Below are 16712 nucleotides of genomic sequence, written 5' to 3'. Positions count from 1 at the left end.
ACCTGAGCACACACCAAGAGGTGAACATCCTTTCTCTCACCTGAGTACCCCCCACTCCATGGTGATGCCTTTGCAGGGTGCTCTCAAGGCAGTGTTTCTTTCATGTGTATTTCCCAGTCCTTCAGCTGCCTCCACCTTTGTATTTGAGAGTTCATTGATATTTCTTCCATCTCAGTACTAGTTTCTTGAGACTTCCTTGCTTGACCCTGCCATACCTTCTTCAATATTCCAAGAACAAATAGTATTTCCTGAGGTGAAATATGTGAAAGGCAAAAGACTAAAAGGAAGACACTTAAAAATACAGTGTCTAATTAAAATATGGAAATAACTGGAATATTATGGCAAATAGCTTAAAAAGAAACCATAATGGATTAACCAGCTTTCTGAATAGGACCAACCTGAGCTATTACACAGGGCTTGGTAGGAGCAATAAAAGCTCATGTATCAATTCTGCAGAGACAGGAAGTTCATTTGTACTTCCTGATAGGAGGGATTTGCAGATGTTCTCATATCTCTGTTCCAGGTTGGGAATCCTCAGTCATCATTGCCATTGCTGATAATGAAACCAATGCACAGGGCAGGGCTCCGAGGTGGAGAAAGTTTCATCTTTAAATGACCTGCCCTGTGCTTGCCACTCACTCTGAGCCTTCTGTTTCTTACCATGTGTCCTGGTGCAAGGAAGGCAACATTAGCTCCCTCTTCAATGTCATCAGCCTTCCTTCCCTCTTACAGCTGTGCACATGAGCTGCTTAGCTCAACTGCCCATACACATTGCTTCTGAAGCGCTGAGCTAGAAAACTCAGAAAAACTAATCCTTGCTTGTGAAATTTTTTATCTTTTGCTACACTTCTATCACAGATTCAAAGGTTCCCCTTGCCACAACACTCCACCTCTCCATCCAACCATTCTACAGTCACATTTTTTGCCCCTCACTCTTTCCTCTTCTGCCTGAACCTTCTTCCCACTCTTTACCCATCAGACCTAACTGCAGGATGCTTTAGTGTTTTTGTTCAGTTGTTTTTTATTATGCTATTTGTTAGGGTAACTGAAGAGACCTATTGTTTATTTTTTGAAGATGCAGCTAAATAGCTCTCTGTTTGTGTGTCATTTGGGTGTGTAAGAGTGGGCTACTATGAAATGAAACAATAGGTGACAAGTACGCTAATGATCATAGATTGATGTTTGGTTGCTTCATTGAAAAATGGAGGAGAAAAGATTACATAAACTGATCCTCTTTTGAGTGGAGGGCTGTGGAGGGTCACCTGCAGAGGTCCTTTCTAACCTGAATATCTCTGTGACTCTTGAAATCCTGTTTGCTGTAGTGGTATTTTCATCCTGAGATGAGTTTTTGTTTGTCTCACAGTGCATGGCATGTTGGGACCGGGCGGTATCTGCAATATTGTTGTCTAGGCACAGAAATCCAATCAAGTGTTTCACCTTTCATGGCCTAAACAAATCTTACTTTGCAGGAGAGCAAAAAATGGCAATTTGAAGAACTCATCTGTAGAAGTGTTTTGCCGGTCAAGGGCTGCAATAACAAATGGGGTCGAAGCCTTTACAATTTCAGAGACCTAAATGAGGGCTTACAGCTGGAAGTGGAACTGCAAAGCTGCAACTGGACCTATATGTGAATTTTGCAGTACAGTTTGGGGGTTTTTGTCTGTCAAAATGGCTCTCTTTGCAAATCTCTGGAGTCTGCACCAGGTCTTCTTAGTCTTTCAACTATCCATAGTAGCACCTCAGCTTCTTCCTAGAAACTCATATTTCTCACGTGACTTTCCCCATGTCAAAATAAAATGAATTGAAGGGGGGATAATGGAAGTTTCAGTGTTCCTAATGATTTCATGGTCTCATTCCAAGGCACTGTGATTAGCCACAAGAGCCCTGATTCTGGCTTTCTGTAAAGACTCTGAGAAGGATTTTCAGATATATCAAACAGTTTGAATTTTTTAGACATTAAAAAAGCCGGGTTAAGAAACTCTATTTTGAATGACTGGCTAGTTGATGTACCATGGCAATTGACCCTCTGGAGGCTCTGCAAGCCTAGCTTGCCTCTGATGTCCCTTCTCAGCTACCCCTGTCAGAACTGCTCCGGAAGGACTGAGTCTGGGATTGACAGATGACATTTGCAAGTTGAGAGGCCAGGGATGCTCAGAACATTATTCCAGGGCCCACTCCACTGAGCTGCGTCCCTGCACAACCTCAGCTGTGCAAACTTCCTCTTTTTCAGTCGCTGACTACTGGTCTGGGCAGCAGTGTTTGTGCATGGGATTCAGGAGTCATGAGGGCCCTACCCCAGCTCTCAGTGTTCTCCTTGACCTGCCCAACAGTCCCCAAAGAAACCTGTAGCTTTGCCACCCTCTCTCGAGCTGTTTTCTGTCACCATTATCATATGTGGCTGTTTGGACGCCAGCTGAGGCAGCATGTTTTGGAGTGGGTCAGCCTCCCCTCTTTCACAAGAGCTATTGGAAGAGCTGACTGCAAACAGATTTTCACTGCCCCAATGTGGACTGATGTCAAACAGTGCCCAATGAGAGCTGACAAGCTGACAGACCCAATCCATCAGTGGAGGATGAGGGAGGGGGGAGAGAATATCCCTTGTGCACTCCTTCAAGAGACACAGAGCAATTTCACAGATGGGCCGGCAAAGCTCTTGTAAGTGATACCAGTCCATATTTAATAGCCTGTCCATTTCCCTGGAGGCAGGTGCAGGTGCAAGGGATACAGGGATAAAAAAAAAGTCAGTGCCAGGCACAAAGTAGCCGATAGGAGTCTGGCTTCCAGGGACAGGCTCCTGTTTGGTACTGCCACTGAGTTGTTTTACTGGTAAATAACTGGGAGTGAGCTGGCTGGCAGCCCCTGCTGAGCTCAGAACTAGAAGGTCTCTGAAACCAGACTTGAAGCCACAAGAAATAAATCTGTCCCATTTTGACCTGTGCATCCAGTGTCGCAGAGTATTCCTGAAGAGTAATTGAAACAGTGAATTCAGAAAGAAAATACTGGATATTGATTCCTTTTTCTGGAGCATGGTTAGTTGTTGTATGCTTCCCTTTCTGAGGTCACCTGCTTGAAATTGGTCCCAAAAGAACAGACTTGCCAGGGACTTCTCAATACAGACCCTAGAATCATAGAATGATTTGTATTGAAAGGGATTAAAAACATCATCTAGCTCTAACCCATCTGCTATGAGCAGGGACACCTTCCGTTAGACCAGGTTCTCAAAACCCCATCCAGCCTGGGGTTTTGAGCTATGACATCAGCCTTGAACTATGCCATCCTTGTGCTGGGAACCCCAGAGCTGGATGCAGCACTGAAGGTGGGGTCTCACCAAAGCAGAGCAGAGGAGGAGAATCAACTCCCTCACCCTTCTGGCCACACTGCTTTTGATGTAGCCCTGGATATGGCTGGCTTTCTGTGCTGGAAATACACATTGCCAGGTCATGCTGAGCTTCTTGTCAGATCTGAAAATCAGCACTGATTTGGATTTGATTTATTGGTTGTTTCACAACCAAAGTCCATGTGAAAACACTAATCCCATGCTGACTCTTTTCTGCATTGACTTGTTTACTGCTTAAGCCCATAACAGGTCATTTTTATAATTTCCTTTTTCTTCCTCCAAAATGTTGACTGGTTTTAGGTCCCAACAACAGTTGAAGTAAGAGTTTGACCCATTAGTGATTTTTCACTATTTTCAGCCTGATGCTGAGATTATGAAGACATTATTGCGATATATTGCATCAGACACCTGGGAGGTTATGAAGCTCAGAGGAGTCAGTCAGTTGTTCTTCCCTCATCAGGAAAGTTGAGAAAAATTCTGCCACTGTCTGTGCTTATTTTCTTTATCCCATATAATGTGACAAGATAATCTTAGGGGTGGTCTGGAGGCCTGGGCTTGGGCTCCAATCTCAGTAATAAGCAGAGCAGTGCAGATGAATCCCTTGGTGGTCCAGCAGAGCTGTGATTGGGCTCAGAGCACAGGGGCAAGGATTTTTTTTCCTGTGTGAGCATTGTCTGCAGGCTGGCTGCTTTGTTTCATCAGTGCAGATCATTTAGAGAGATGAATGATCAGAGCATAGAGCACTTTGGAATCCCCAGCTATGAAATATATGTGGGAAGACCAAGCTGCTACTGCAATAAAAGTTAAGCTACTTCATTGGTGCTATACTGTCAGTAGTAATCCAAACACATAACTTAAAATATACAGGCCAGGCCCTCTCTGTTTGGTCCGTGTCCTTTTCTGTGATGAGGTGGGAACTGGCATCTCCTTGCTTTATAACTGCCTGATTTGCAATCTCTCTTTCCCTCTTCCCCCACCCTCACAGCAGCCTGTCCTCATACTACTGATTCATTGTGCAATCAGATGGGTGATAACAGATGCTTCAGGAGAAGGGAATCTTCCTCCACAATTTGCTTAGCCAGTTGTGTGGTTGGAGTAGGAGTCAATTCCTTCCTGCCGTCTGCAGCCGTCTGCAGCCTGAAACGACTCATCCATCCCTTTCCATGCTAGGGGTGCAACTATAAATACTAGCAAGGGTTCCTAGAATTTGCCAGCCCTTTTAAAGTTCTTTCTCCAGACTCTGTCTTTGACCATCTCTTACGTCACCAGAAGGTTTCTGACAAAATGCAGTGTGCAGAAGGGTGTGAATGGTTGCTTATTTCACTGAGTTGCCTGCCCTCCAAGGGTTGCAGTGTTGCGGGTTAGGAGGCAGAATTGACTTATTTTCAGAGTGTACTTCATTTCCATTAACAGAATCGCCTCTAATTTTTGCTTGACCACAGTATTGTGGCATCTGTCATGTTTTAGAGGTAGGTTAGGACATGTGCTATACTGGATGGGACAGACACAGTTGAAGGGGACCTGGCCCTGTGCAAATGTGAACCCAACAACAACAACAACTCTTCTTCTTTTCTTGGTAGCTAAGTTTGCAGGGAAGTAACATCTCCATCTCGATTTCAGTGATTAGGAGTGACATCCTCTTTCTACAGCCATCTGGGGTGTGAAAACAAATACATCTGCGTGGTCCAAATTGATCCAGAAAGGTGGAAAGAAAACCAAGGGCTATCAGAAAAATTATCTCTCTTTGCCTCGCTGCTTTCCGCCCGCTCTCGTTGTTTCATTTGCTGACTTGTGTTTCCTCCCACTCTTCAGCTGGGCCAAATTTGACTCTGTCTGGTGGAGGCAAGGGCAGAAGGAGGGTCAAGCCTGTTGGGAAAGGGGGAGAGGGGTGGGCCTGGGGTTCTTGGGGTTGAGATAGCCTCAGGGCTGGCAAGGTGACTCCCCCAGCACCTCCCAGGCCCCACTCCAAGTCCATTTCTAGGATCCTGACTGACTTTGGCAGTTGGCTGCCGATGGAAGAGGGTTTCCATGGCAATGTACCAGTGCTGCTTGCTCCCTCCTCAGCACTCTGCCTCCCATTCCCTCCCTCTCCCTCTCCTCACCCCCCTCCCCAGCCCTCCTGTTTCTCAAGCCTGTTGCCATGGAAAAGTCATAATCCACAACGAATTTCAGATCCCCCCACACCCATTGGGGTTTGGGTTTTTGGTTTAGCTTTTTTTTCATGCTAAAAGTTTGCTTTTCAGTTTAATGTGTGGGTAGGGAAAGCTGTATCTGCCTCTTTGAAACCTTGTGCCTTGGCAAGAGGGAGGTCTTTATCCTGGAATTGGAGGTCCTCCTGGAGGGAGGGTGGTATGAAGCTCTGCATGGGACCCCCAGCTAATGGGCACCCCATCAGGGTTATTGCCTTGAGAAGTGCTTACATGGCATTGGAGTTAATGACCAGTTTTTTGAAGGGACCGTGTCGTTTGGCATCTGAATCAATGATGTATAAGCACCCAAGACATGTTGGAGGAAAAGGAGGAGTGAGAGGTTTCTGAAAGGTGCCTCCTCTTGAGGCTGCTTTTTCTGAAGTGGTTTTGGTGACTGCTGCCAACAGAAGAGGGTGCAGACAAATCATGCACTGCCACAGTGTGTGCATAGCAAGAGCTGTGGGAATGAGGCAGCCGAAGGTACTGAATGAGACCAGAGCTAGAGCCCACAGTATTCCATCCCACCTGGTGCTCTGGCTGCTTCCCAAGCTTTCAGGGTACATCCACATCTATCAGGACCTGTAGATGAGATTTGTAGGTTATTTTTCAGTTTGTTAGCTTCAGCACCAATTAAAGATGAAAACTGTTAAATTTCTGAGAGCTAGTTGAACTGGAGGGAGCTGTGGTATGATAATAGATGTGGAGCTTGACCCTCTGATGCACTTTCCATGGAAATGTTCTGGTCTCACTCCAGGGACACTTGTTTCCATCTGCTCTATGTTCAGATTTCCCACCGTGGACACTGTGGCCTGGAATGCTGAGATGCTTGCTGGAAAACTGTTTTCAATGAATTTCTAGGACCAAGGAGTCCTGTAAGTCTCCTGAGCAAAGAAATATTCTTGTCAGATTTCCCACTCTGACTTTCAGGAGGGAGAAGGAATAAGGTTCAGATAATATATCCCAAATTTGGACCTTGTACTTATTTCAGACCTCCTGAGAGTCTTTTATTGGATGCAATGTTAGTAGCATGCCTGAGGCTTCTTTAGAGTGACCTTTTCTCAGAGAAGAAGCAGAGAAGTAATTCAAGATCAAATGCAACTCTAGAATAAAATGGCACATTTATTTCGGTGGAGATGAAGCAACATGGGCTGAAGTTGACTCTTTTCTTGCTTCAGGAAACACTGAGGATGCATGCTCTGTTTCATTTTTATATATATGACTGTGTTCAGGTGGTCTGCTGCATCATGGTTACCTCTGCATCTGCTGCATCTGCTCATCATGGTTACCTCTCCCCATTGTCTGTGAGTACCAGGCATCTGAGTCACTTGCTGCTCACCTGACCTCAGATGCTGTTAATGGTCATGGAGTCTGGCCTGGACATGTGGAGTAGGGGATGGAGTGTAACACTGAGTCTTTTCAGACTGTTAGAAAAACTGTTGGTTTACAAAACCATAAAGTCATAGTGCTAGGTCATTTTAGAGCCTCTTCTTTTGGATTAATCCCTGGAAGGTGATGGATTTCCAACCGCCACAGAATGTGGTCTGCCGCACAGAAAGCAAAAAGCCGGGTCTCTCAGCAATGCTTGCAAAAAGCCTGATCTGTCAGCAGAACTCTACCTTTTTCCTTGGCAATATGCCTTTACTCTGTTCTAGACAAACATAATTTCTTCAGTTCCATGCCCTAGGTTATTTGTCTACTTCCATTTTCAACCTCTTCTCTCCTCCTCTTGCTGAGGAGGAAGCCTGAGAAGTTGCAGCGGCGTGTTGGGTGCCTACCAGGTGGACCCCATCTCTGTGTTTCACACAGGCTTCTGAACACTTAGCAGCAATTGGAAAAATTACTCAGTCACTACCAATCTGATCTAGGAGTTGAATTATTGACCAGAACGCAGTATTTCCCTTCTTTTTGCACCTGTCAGACCTCAGGGATGGATCCCAAAAGATTTTCCAGAACACTATATGAGAATGTAGGAGTGCACTGATCATATCAGCAAACCAGTCACCCTCCTTGTGCTTAGCAAGACCTTGTGTAGCCCCAGATCTCTCTCTCTCTTTTACCAAAAGGGAGAGAAAGAGAGACATGTAAGCTGATTTAACAGAGCCTGGGCTACAAACTACATCACAAAACACTCTACAAAGTTAATAATACAAGGCACAAGTCGGATATGATATAAATGATGTAAATGTGTGAACTCTGAGTAGGACTTTGGCAGTGTTCCCAGCCGTGTTCAAAATGTACCCATGATATTTCTATCTCCCATATTGGGAACCCACTAGAGACAGGCATAAAAGACTTAGGTTGGGTTTATTATCCATATTTATCATTCATTTCAGAATAGCATCTTCCTCCCACACTGATCCATCCTCACGGCACTACATATGCACCCAGCTCAAAGCAGGATTCTTCACACCCTGGCTTTTGGGGCAAGAGTTGAGAATGGTGAGATAGGCTTGAAGTGTGTGTTGGGAAACCCAAAATAGATGGTGCAAGGGAATATGGACTCTGTAGCTATACAGGTGAAATTAACAGAAGCAGTTTGCAAGCTGTCAGGACATGGGGCTTTGGGACAGAAAGGAGGCATGTCTGAGTGTAGGAAACCATGTGAAAAACTGGAAGGAACTTCTTGGTATTTATCTCTCTTTTATATTTTCCCAGTGTTTGAAAAAGGAATGATGTCAGTGCAAGAGGAGCACAGGGGTGTTATTGCTGTCACTGGGGTGGGTATAAGCAAAGGCTGGGGGCTGAGGATTTGCAGGGTAATTTTGGACCTGGGACCTGGGGTCCAGGGAGCACCCAAATGGGGACACCTTGACTTTCAGAGCCTTGCTGTCCCAGTCAGAGCAGAGAAAGTACCAGCTGTGCAGTTGAGCTGGCTGCAGTGAAGGCAGCAGTGTAACAGCAGTGGCGGTGTTGGGAGTGCTGATGCAAGGGGCGGAAGAGCCAAAGGGAAGGATGGCAGACATGGCAGATTGGGTGGAGAAGCAGCCGCACAGGGAAGGGGCTGATGGTGAGGAGGCTACTAATTGCACCAAGTGTTGTTGGAGTGCTAACTACAAGAGAGGACAAGGATGACTAATTACAGACAGGATTGTGAAGAGGAAGAGGAGGCAAGCTCGAGGAGGAGTGGTGAGGTCTGTGATTATGGCACTTGGTAACGAAGAAGATGCTGATCAGTGCGTGACTACGAGGTTTGAGCTCTGGTATTAACCAAAGCTGTGTTCTTCACATGTGCCAGCTTGTGCCTTTCTTGCTTCTCCTTCTATCTTACTCTTCATTTTATTTGCTACTGCAGCATTTTCCCTCTTTGCACGTAGTGTGGAAAGAAATGCATTAAGGGTTTCATGTGGAAAAAAAAAAGGGAATTAAGAAATCTTAATTTAGACACTACCCCACTGGTGATGCATCCTGTGCCCCTTGTCACACAAATGCTAGCTGGGAGCCTTCTTGAAAGAAAGAGGTTTTCCTAATGCTACAGGGAAAAAAAAAAAAACCAAACAACAAAAACCACAAAAAAGCTTAAAGGAAACGGGGAAAATAAAAAAAAATGAACCCTTATAGTACTGAGACTTTCCTCAGCCCAAGGAAGGGTTAATGCTTTAAATGCAATGTAATTTCAGCAGCAGTAAAGAACACGTTTCCATGGAAACATCAACCCACAGAGGGAGAGAAAGAGGGAGAAAGGAGAGGGAACAGCAGCAGAGGGAGAACGGCTCCTCTGGTGAAGGAAGAGCAACCTCCAGACCCTCCTTTCCCAGTTACAGACAGGAGTGATTATTTGTTTATTTTTTGAATCGATTTCCCCTTGGAAGTGTTTTAGGGAAGAAAGTGATAGGGTACCAGCTTGGCCAAACTACTAGAGACCCAAGAAAATCCAGTCACACTTTTTGGAGTGAGTCTCCTTGCAGGCGTGACTCTGCTCCTGCCAACACTGTGAATTCATTGCCCCTTGCAAATGTGCGAATGCCTCCAACACTTGATAAACTTGAATAACCCCAAAATCACTAGTGGTTTCTCCTTGGGTCAAAAAAGTCGAGCTAGTTTGCTTTTTCTGAGAATATAATAAAAGGATTTATTTCAGTCTCCAACTGGTTTAGCTTTGCCTGGCTTCTGTCAGTGAGATGGACCTTTCTGGCAGGTTTGAGTGGTTTTCCATAACAAAAATGTTCTGAAAGCTCCGTAGGAAAACTGACATGTTCACCTGTTTGCTGGTCTTGACTCCCAAGACAGAAACTGGAGTGACCTCTGGTTAAATAGCGAGATGCCCTGATGGCTGGCTGCACCCCAGCACACCAGCCTCCTTCAGAAGACCAAAGAGGTCCTTGACATGCACATCTGCTCAGCCAGATTTTTTAAGCCATGGTCCACAGCCATGTGAGATTTCAAAGGGATGTACAAAAATGATTAAGAAAAGTAAGGCTGCTGTCAGCGGGATTAAATTCGCTGCATAGGGACAGTAGTTCAACTGGAATATTTTTTTACAGCTCTTCAAATTGACAGAGCTTGAAAGACATCCTGGTGAAAAATCACTGAAGAGCCTCATTTGACTTCTGTTCTGTGACTGCTTCTCCTATCAATGATTGTATGACTGTGCCTGAAGACAGATAAACAGATCTGAAGGACATCTCCTAACCTTTCAGCATTTGTTTTATTCTAGTGGTATGGCTTTCATCAGTGACCTGTTAGTTGGTGCCAAGACATAATTATGACCCATTGTCGGCTGTTCTGACAAATGTAATTTTCCATGCTTTTACTGTCCCATGTAAGCTGATTTTTAGTCCTTTCATATGAAAGAAATACCTTGAAAGCTATTTTTGCTTTGGAGAAAAGTGATATGTTATCTGTACCTAATGAACAAGGAAGGATGTAAAGGTGTAGCAATAAAAAAATAATACTTTAAAAAAGTAATTGGCAGGAATTTAATAACTCTGTAAAGCTTTCCAGCTTGATCCAATTTTGGACTGAACATTTAGTTTTTATTTTATGCAGTGACTGTAACAATTTTGACCTTAAAGCTAATTTTCTATTAGCTATTTTCTGTTACTTAAAGGTTTGGTGAGTCAGTTCAGAAGTATATTTGTTTTTATCAAAGCTTTTCTGGCTAAAAAAACCTTTCTGAGAATAGGCTGATTTCCTATGACATTTATAGATCGTTCCAGCTTTAACAGACTATGCTCTTAGAACATTTTTCCTTATTTCTGTTTTATTTCCAGTGGGGCCAGAAGATGTAGAGGTATATTCCCTTGTTACTTAGGACTGTGTCATTTTCCCAGGGGAAAAAAAAAGGGCAAAAAATATATAAGTTTAGAAGAATTCAGAATTTGTAAATGAAGTATTTGGGGTTTAAAGGGAATATTTTGACATGGAAATTCTATATGCTGTCTCTTGTGATTAGGAGCATAGGAATTTTGTATTCCTTTTTCTCCTTCACAAAACTTGAACTAAATATTCAGTGATCTTTCTTCCCCTGTTGAGGTGATGCTGATCCTTGTAGGATTCTTTCCATGTGGTACACCACAGATGCATTTTAACTGGGACTCTTCCACAGAAGAAAGGGTGGAAGGTGTCACACAACAGACCAGACTGTGTGGGAGCATGATGATACCGGAAGCTTCATCTTCTGTCCAAAATTACCAGAGTTTTCAGATCTTATGTTTCTTTTTATTTCTAACAAAACATTGACCTCTTCATGAGAAAATGTTGTGGCCACATTCTTATCCTATTTAAAAAGTCGTTTTGCCAGATAATTTTTCATGGCCCTGGCATTTGTGAAAATAGGTTAGTCGGGATGTCTGTGAGAAAAAATTGTCTTTGGCTGAAATTTCAAGATATTGCTGTGACCAGCATAGCACACAGGGCAAAATCAAGATTTATCTCGCTCTTCTTCCCATGAAGAATATGTATATTCTATTGTATATATTGAATATATTCTATATTCCTATTGTATATTTGTTTATCCTACAAGTCACATGCAGTGACTGGCTTTGGGACTGTCAGCAGCACCCTGGCAGAGGGAGTGTGAAATGCCTCTCGGCCTGAAGGGCACCTCTTTCCCCATTAGTGACTGCACAGGATGATAAGCAAATGGGAGATCAGGTCCTGGATGACAATATGTAGACAGAGGAAAAATTTATTGTGAAAACTCTGAAGCTCACACAAGCAGCCTTCCACCTTGGTGTCATTGCTGTCATGTCAGCCCCAGGCTGGAACCCGTGGTCCCTTTTGAGGGGTTATTCAGTGACTCCCCCGCCCCATCTGCTTCCTGATGGACACCTGTCTGTGAGGCAGAACCCTGTGGTGCAAGGATGAGTTTCCCCTCACATTCTCAGGAGGGAGGCTGGGGGCTGCACACGCTGTGGAGAGTGAGCTTTGCTTCTCATTCTCAGGAATGGTCCCGTCTCATTAGGATCAAGCAATGCATGTAGGGAAGCAGCCCTGCCATTGCTGTGGCTGCCTGCATCCTCCAAGGATAGATATATCCTCAGTCCCCAGGAGCTGTCATCTCAGAGTCTTTGTGAAATGACAAATTCATGGTAGATAAATAGAAGAAATGGGAAACAAAGTGGAAGCACAATTTTTTTTTTTTATATTAAGAGAGGGATTGATGGAAAAGATTTATCCTTCCACTGTACATAGGAGCTTTCATTTGGAAGTCTCAGCACACATACACATTATTTTCAAAGCAACTTTGTTACATGTGGTGGAGAAAAAGCAAGGATAGTTCAGTAGAAATTTGTCTTCCACCAGAAATGGTTATTTCAGAGGTCAGGATCAAACACCAAAAAATTAATCTTCTTAGAGGTGAAGGGCCAGTCTCAGTGGATTGACCAGTATCACTCCATTGATGTCAAATGAATATCACTGATTTATTGCAGCCCAGTAGCTGCCCTCTTGTCTTCTAAAAAGGTGTGGACAGCAGAAACAAACCAAATGAATCTCTTCCATCTCTGTTATCTTTTAGCCTGGGGGATATTTCCTAATCTAGATGATCTCCAAATCTTTTTGCTTAATGAAGACAATCTTGAGCTCTGGGCATTTCTCTAAGGCTACTGGTCAGATTGATTCCCAGAAGTAATTTAGGCTATAGTCTGGGCAGATCTTCTGCTGCAGGATGCCTGCACAATTTGGAATTTGGTAGCACTCTTTTCTACTCTTTCTTTCTTACAGTGCATTTCCCCATATTCGGTGGTACCACTGACAGTGAAAGAGAAAGAAATAAATGAAAGAGTGAAATATCATTCCCTTAAGATTTACTTTTCCTAGTCAATGGTTGCTTCTGTTTTTTGGTTTTTTTTTCTAACTTGTTTTGCTTTTGTTCTTCATTATGGCCTCTTGTTACATAAAATCAGCTGCACTTGTGCCCTTTGCATGGAGTCCTTTCGCTCTAAATTGTACCTGACACCAGGCAGATGTTACACAGATGCAGACAGATGTGCCTGCCTTTCCCAACTCCATGAGCCACTGACAGTGCAGCCACGAGAGGGACGGTGAGAAATGAGAGAACCTCTGAAAGGCTCAGCCAGGATCAGGATTTTCAGGACAGATTCCATGGGGAAATTTGATCAAAGGCCCAGGCAGAGCCTGTTTTTGCCTTTTTTTGGGGTGAACGGTTGTGTTTGATATCCTGTGGAGCCTCTCTTACCTCAAGAGAACTCATGCGCACACAGCTGGGTCTGGATGGCTCTTGTGTCTGAGCTGGCTGTGCTCTGAGGCAGAGGCAGCCACAGAAATTTTGAACAATGGTATGGAGAAATAATATCTGTATTATTTTAAGCCTTCCATGGGTTTAGAGAATGGAAGTATATGAAGTGAAAGGGATCAGTTGCAGTTTTCTCATTAAAAAAAATCAACACTACTTCAGTCACTCCGATGAAGGCATTAACAGCACAGTTAGTGCTGGTTAAGTCTTTTATCTGTCAATCACTTGCTCCTTGAAGGTCAGAATTCCCATTTGTAGATCAATATACTGGTCCTAGACTCCCTTTTCCCTGTCCTTTGAGTGCACCCATCCTTTTGTCTGTCCATCCTTGTTTGGGAGCAGGTGTAAGGATGGGCAGGACCCTGCTGCAGGGCTGGATTAATGTACTCTGTCCTGGTTGTTTGCATCAGGCAAGGCTGGGTTGGTCTTGCTGGTGCTGAGAGAGGGAATGTGGTTTAGAGCTGTGGGCACTCCTACTAAAATGCAGTAACATGCTTTAGCTTTTTTTGCTCCTTCCTGGGTGCAAAGTGGGTCTGTTCCCTGATACCTCAGACTGGTGAATTTTTAACACTGTCTCTAGGGGGAAAAAATGCCAATTTCACCATGCAGATTCTGTGGAGTAAAGGACTTTCACTGCTTTCATCTCACTGCTGTTATGATTGGCCTCAGTGTTTCCCATTACAGTGAGATTCCAGACAGGATGGTGGTGGTATGCATCCCCATCCTTTTATCCTGAGTCACATTCCACCTGCCTTTTACCCTGCAAAAGTAAAAGGTATCCCACAGCTTTTCCTTCCCCACCCTCCACCTACACCTTGTTTTTCCCTCGTGTGCTGGGCTGCAGAGATGACTCCCCAGTGCTGACTGTGGAGAGGCTGTTTTATTTATACGGTCTGTCTTACTCAGGGAAGCGATCGATGGAAGGATAATCACGCCATTTCAGACAGACTGCTTGTCTCACTGAAGCATAACAAGCACTGACAGGACGCAGGGAGAGTGTGTGTGTGTGTGTGTGTTTGTGTGTGTGCTGCACACATGTGAGGCAGGGAATGTGACAGAATGAACGGATGCAATGTCCAAATTTGCCCCTCCAGTCAGCAGGCTTAGGAGGAGCTGATTCCAGGCAAGGCACTGGAGGTAGAAGGAGTGGCAAGTGCTGATTTCACATGCATCTCCTTCACAGCTGTCTCTGGGGCAGAACAAATTTGGTTAGCACCCTTTCTGTGTTCCCTCAAGCCCCCTGTGCCCACCATCTGCCTCTACAGGCTTTCTCCATCACGGCTGAAGCCATTTAAAATGCCATCATCTCTCTGCTGGTCCTAAATTGGCCATCTGATGTGGTTTTAATGCTCTATTAGCTATGCTTTAAAACGCTCTCCTTTAACTTGCAGGGCTGACAGATTAATGTCCAGGATGGGTGATGTTATGTCAGAGCCCAGGATGGGGCTTAGGTCCCCCTGGGTCTAATTTGCTTTGTGCCCAAGGGCATGTCCCTTTGCTCCTGCCTGCTTGTCCATACCACGGGGCTCACGGTGTCAGCCTGTTTCCACAGGCTGTGTATGTTTTGCTCTCACCCATCTGAGTTTGGGCATTGCACCCGCTGCATCGCCACTGGGCTGGTGAAGGGCTCAACCCTTCTGTGCTTGCATCAAGTAGTTCCAGAAATTGCCAGATAAGCAAAATCTTTTGCTGAAAGGTGATTCTAGCAAATTAAATTAAATTGCCTGTGTCAGCCCCCAGCATGCCCCTTTTCTCTTTCTCTAACTCTCTCCATTTTGAAGTGCCAAACATGCAGGGGTTAAGATTTTTACAGGTACAGTGTCCTCCTGGTTTATGTCACCTGCACGCACAACCTGCTTGCCCTCATGTTGTGCCCCCGTTCACTCTGGTGGCTCAGTTCAGACATGTCAGGGAGGATCTCAGCCCCCTGCTTGCCTGCTTAGGGACTGGTGTGTGTGCAGGCTGTAGGGAGGAACCAAATCCCCCTGGCCAGAGCAGGCAGCAGTGGTGCTGGGGTGCCAGGGCAGCAGTGCTGCCGAAGAGGGGGACTGCTGCTGCAGTAATGATGGAGGGCAGAGCCACTCGAGTGTGGCTGCCTTGCAGCATGCTGCTGACTCGGCCTGCCTGGGAGTCCTTCAAGCCCTGATGCTTTGTCACACAGGCTCAGTGCACCCAAGCAAGCCCTGCAGCTCCCTGCAAGCTGCTCTCACCCTGCATCCCTGTGTTAGCTGGCAGCATAGGTACAGGAGAGCAGGGGAAGCTGGGGGGGATGCCACTCCTTCTGCACTCCTCCTGCAAACTTTTGTAAACATATTGCTAATGGGTTGGAGAGAAAACACTCTGAAGAGTTATACTGCCAAATTTGGAGACTAATTCAAATCATTAAGGTGTGAAGTAAGGGATTTTAGTGCTGCTTTAAGTGTAAATCTCAAGGCAGCTCCAAGGATCAGAGTCGTTGATGATCCCGCCTTGATTATTATTAGAGGTTCTAATCTTTCCACTGAAAATGAGCATAAATGACACCCTCTTGTCTCATATCTGTTGCTGATTTCTGTGAACTCTTCTTGTCAAGCTGTGCAAGGGAGATTCCTGTAGTGGAATCGTTCTTGGGTGTAAGGAGAAACAGGGCTGAGAACAGTTTAATATTGGTGTTTGTTTAATTAGATGTTGGCATTGCTTACTCATTACTGACAGATAAAGCTGCAACTCCCATCAGGCTAATGGCATCCTCATCTTCTTGGAGCCTTTCTTTGTCTTTGCTCTGGTGGCCAGTGCAGAGAAGTCATGAACTGTAATCTTGGTCCACTGGAAGATCCCTCCCACCAGAGCCTTAATTAGGTCTTGTAGGGTGCACATACCTGGCAATGGTCTGTGCCTTGCATTCCTGAGTACCAGAACAATTCACACAGCTGGGAAAAAAAAAAAACAGAAAAAGAGCGTGGGATGTTTTATGCCATTACGAACAATTGCATGGCTAAGATTTTCTGGGTGGAGGATGTTTTGGGGTTCACTCAATGTTTGGGTTCCAAATGGCTTTGGTTTTTGGAAAATAACCAATTGTCTGCCTTTGAAAACTGTCCTGTTGCAGATGTTTCATGCTGGGCTCCCTTATGGCCGTATTTCCAATGCTGAACACGTCCCTTGAAGGTCACAACATGGATCAAGTGTGGAATTTCCTTTAGAAATAAACATAATTGCTGATTGCACTTGGCAATGGGGAGTAGATGAGTTTGGTTGATTAATGTAGTTAAAACAAAAAAGTTTGAGAAAGGAAGAAAATAAAAGAATGCCCTGCTTTTTTATTTGTTTGAAGAAGTTTCCCTGATACAATGATTTCATTAGATTAGCAGGGAGGTCTCTTTGTGCACATAGTAGGAAAGCATGAACCCACCGAAAGAACAGATTTTTTTCCCCTCTTATTTATTTTCTTGAAATTGGTTCAAATTGAGTTCATAAGGGACAAATTGAAGCTGAATATTAGGAAATGTTT

At 44.6% G+C, this 16712-nt stretch overlaps 1 protein-coding gene across 1 annotated transcript in view; it reads left to right on the top strand.

Moving 5' to 3' along the window:
* GRIN2B (glutamate ionotropic receptor NMDA type subunit 2B) overlaps positions 1–16712 on the top strand; it is a 167540-nt gene that overhangs the window by 74242 nt on the left and 76586 nt on the right. Inside the window, exons 3-4 of the mRNA XM_050969910.1 lie at positions 7283–7321; positions 14762–14774. Of these exons, the coding sequence (XP_050825867.1) occupies positions 7283–7321; positions 14762–14774 (52 nt within the window). The remainder of the gene's footprint in view (positions 1–7282; positions 7322–14761; positions 14775–16712) is intronic.

Source organism: Serinus canaria, chromosome 1A (genome assembly GCF_022539315.1).
Source record: "Serinus canaria isolate serCan28SL12 chromosome 1A, serCan2020, whole genome shotgun sequence".
NCBI lineage: Eukaryota > Metazoa > Chordata > Aves > Passeriformes > Fringillidae > Serinus > Serinus canaria.
This window is presented reverse-complemented; position numbering and strand designations above follow the sequence as displayed.